General features: G+C 44.2%; 1 protein-coding gene across 1 annotated transcript; it reads right to left on the bottom strand.

Moving 5' to 3' along the window:
• Window positions 1–464: 464 nt before the first annotated feature.
• On the bottom strand, window positions 465–2,349 carry LOC106814416. Its single transcript, XM_014818731.1, has 2 exons — window positions 1,374–2,349; window positions 465–1,242 (listed from the first exon to the last, which is right to left on the bottom strand). The coding sequence occupies exons 1-2, from the start codon at window positions 2,347–2,349 to the stop codon at window positions 1,007–1,009; spliced, it is 1,212 nt and encodes a 403-aa protein (XP_014674217.1). The 3' UTR covers window positions 465–1,006.
• Window positions 2,350–3,313: the final 964 nt, after the last annotated feature.

Below are 3,313 nucleotides of genomic sequence, written 5' to 3'. Positions count from 1 at the left end.
GTCACGGCTTCAACACGCAGAGCTAAAATAGAACGATTACCTGGTGCGGGAGGGATTACACAACAGATGTACGTCCAGGTTAATGTATCGTGGTTTATTTATAAACTACTATTCAATTCTGAAAAATAACTATAATGATTTTCAGTTCTTTGCTGACTCTAAATAGTACAATGATTCGAATAATTACAGTTTAAATTCACAGCTAGCATACAAATGACATCGTACAGTTAAATTCACATGTTAAATTTTACCATAGAAAATTCGTGACGTAATCACTTTAAGTAGACATGTTAGTATTATTATTACGAATGCCCTTATTTCTGTGATTCATGCCATTCTGGCCCCGAAAGGTGCTGCGGCATTAGAGTAAATCTGACATACGTGAATAAAATTGTCAAAATTAGCGTCTGTGAATAAAAACTACAAACCAGAGCATGCTTGACCCCCACACATTGGATTCACTTGTCAGTGTTGCCCAAGGACATTCAGTCCATTAACAAAGTCCAAAGTTAATGAATATACCCAAATCAGAATTCAGAATCATGCCTTTGAATTTTGGATCTTAGATTAACAACGTAGGTGAAAAAAATTCCATCAAAATATGACGTACGTGAAAATAGAATTCCATCAAATTTTACGTACGTGAAATCATGCATGCATTCACATAGGCACGTGACAGATCATGCCTAGAATTCTCTGCCCCGACATGGGTATGCGAGCCCTGTTATATATTCGTAGACGGGTCTGCCACCTCCTTTGTCTCGGCGACCCGGAGGGTGGCAAACACGCTAGGTGATTGGGCTCAGAAAAGTCTTTTCGATACAACTAATTCCACTGTGTTATTAGAACTTCTAACTTGGTTATGCAGCCAGCCCTTTGCGACATTGCGTCTGGTGTCGTACCGCTGGCCAAGGTACTCTAGCGCCTATTTCTACGTATAACTACTCCTACAGCTGTGTTCTAATCAGCTTACAATGGGGTAGCGTTCCCGGCGCAATATTGCTTGCTACAACTGTATGACATTGGCTCTGTCTGCATTCACAGCGTCCCTCTCCCGATCAGCATTCCACCGGCAAATCCCATCTAACAACATGGCTTGAAAGTGAGTCGCATTCATTGTCGTACCTGAGATAAAATAAATGAGATACATTCTTAGATGCACTAAAATACAACTTATGTGGACCAATACATATGCAATCAGAGGATTAAAATATGCCAAAACCACGATTTCGGCATTCAAAACTTGGTAACTCTAGGCTATACGGTTATGATAACTTCTTGAGAAAACTGATTCCGTCTAGGGACGACGACGGACGACTTTAGAATGCAATAGCCTATCACGAAAAATGACTAAAAGAAATTCATTTACTCACCAGGGATAAACGCATTTGGTAGAGATGAAAGGACTCGGGCACATCTGTACTGTGTCAGTTTAACGACGCCCTTGTCCACTACTGCGAGTTTGGTGTACAGTTGCACATTGTCGGTATCCTGTATGCACGGTATGTGTCTACATTGTTGTCGCCATATTTCATCCATCACAACAGGATCGATTAGGGGAACACCAGTGGTATCATTCCTATTTGAGGCCTTGTATGCACAGATGAGGTCTACTAGCAACTCCGTCGTCTGTTCAACACCGCGAGTCTTCCGGCGACAGTACATGGCCAGTTCGTCAAGCTTCAGATTCGCAAGGGCTTGTGCATCTTTGTGATGTGATGAGGATTCCTGTTTTCTTGCCTGCACGAGACTGGGGAGATCCCCAGCATCCCACTCGAAGATACAAGCACCGAGTTGACGCATGAACATGGCATATAGCGGGTGTGTTTTTGTAGTACACCCTCTCGCAAAGCGACGCATAAAATGCCAGATATCAAGGCGCACTTGTAGTTCAGGCCAGTATTCATGAAAGTCGTTCTCAGTACAACAATCTCGATCAACGTACATCAGTTGAGGTGGAGGTTCTGCTGCCACACTGTAACGTGACGAACTCCCCTGGCACAGTAACCGAAGGTTTCGACCTTCTCCTACAGCCATCACACTAATCAAAACCTGGCCATACTCGTTGCCAATGTTCGTGCACCATGCTGCAGCATTCTTCACATGCCCGGCCAACTTCTTTGCTACCTTGCGTGTTGAGTCCGACTTTAGAATGGAACCTAACACGGAGGTGATCGACGCCTTCATTTTATCTGCCCGTTTCATAACATCGAGCGAGTAGATGTGAAGGAGCCACTTGTTTGACGGCACCTTCAACATCGCTGGGCAGCGGTCACGATTCACTTGGATGTATGTCACAAGACCTCTGTCAGAGGCTGCACGCTGTTGCAGTACTTTTGGCAGATGCATGATACAAACTCCCCTTCTAAATAAGAACAGAGTTCCATTTGTTCGATCACTTTATTAGAGAGAATCGGCGTGAAATGACAATAACTAAACAAGTATTGCACAGATTGAAACGCGGGCGTGCTTACAATCCTCTCTGGTTCCAGTTCCGATCGCGCATGCGCGCTGGTACAAGGGACCATCTATTATGCAGGAGCGCCGTATAGTACAATGTTCTCTACCATCCATCTTTCCCCATGTGCTTCCTCCAGTTTCCGCTGCATCTGCGAGGTACTGTTCCCCTTGCTGCGATGTCGCAACATTAGTATCACCTTCCGATCAGCAGCAAGCCTCTGGGTCAACATGCAGGGAAACGCGCGTTGATGTGCCACATCCATTTGACAAACTATGGAATATGACCACGCCAGCACCTTTCGAAGACATTTATCACATGCAAGATATTCCGTCGTGAGATAATAATGTCTGTCTACGTCCAGAACTTTGCGAATGTGTTTATACATCTCACTGTAATGCATCTGCCCTGTACAACCATGCGAGCATTTTAACTTGTACTGCTAGAATTTCACTGGGCAACACAGACAGATGTCGTGTTCAAAGAATTTCTCAGCATTCGGTGCTGTGTCCTGTTGTTTCACTTCCGGCTTTCGGATCCACATCGTAGAGACCTTTGACCAGTCACAGTAGGCCTGGTTTTTTTTCCTTGTGAAGAAGGCCTTAGAAACCCACTCGTGGTACTCAGGAGGTAACGATTTCCTCCACTCCGCAGGCAGAGGCACAGTTTTTGTTTGGTCTGAGTTACGGACAGTAACATGTCCAGGCTTTGGTGCTGGTATTGAATGTCGTGTAGCACGATTGGATACCAACGGTTGAGGTTGAGCTAAAATATAAAGATATAAAGATATTTTACTTCAATAACCTCATCTATATTAGGTACACAAGGGTCTCTTTATTGATAACTGGGTTCAAC

Source organism: Priapulus caudatus, unplaced genomic scaffold (assembly GCF_000485595.1).
Source record: "Priapulus caudatus unplaced genomic scaffold, Priapulus_caudatus-5.0.1 Scaffold923, whole genome shotgun sequence".
Lineage (NCBI taxonomy): Eukaryota > Metazoa > Priapulida > Priapulimorpha > Priapulimorphida > Priapulidae > Priapulus > Priapulus caudatus.
This window is presented reverse-complemented; position numbering and strand designations above follow the sequence as displayed.

Coding starts and splice junctions, on each gene's coding strand:
- LOC106814416 (XM_014818731.1), bottom strand. CDS start 2,349: ATGCATCTGCCAAAAGTACTGCAACAGCGTGCAGCCTCTGACAGAGGT. Junction 1,243..1,373: donor ACCAAATGCGTTTATCCCTG/GTGAGTAAATGA, acceptor AGAGTTACCAAG/TTTTGAATGCCGAAATCGTG.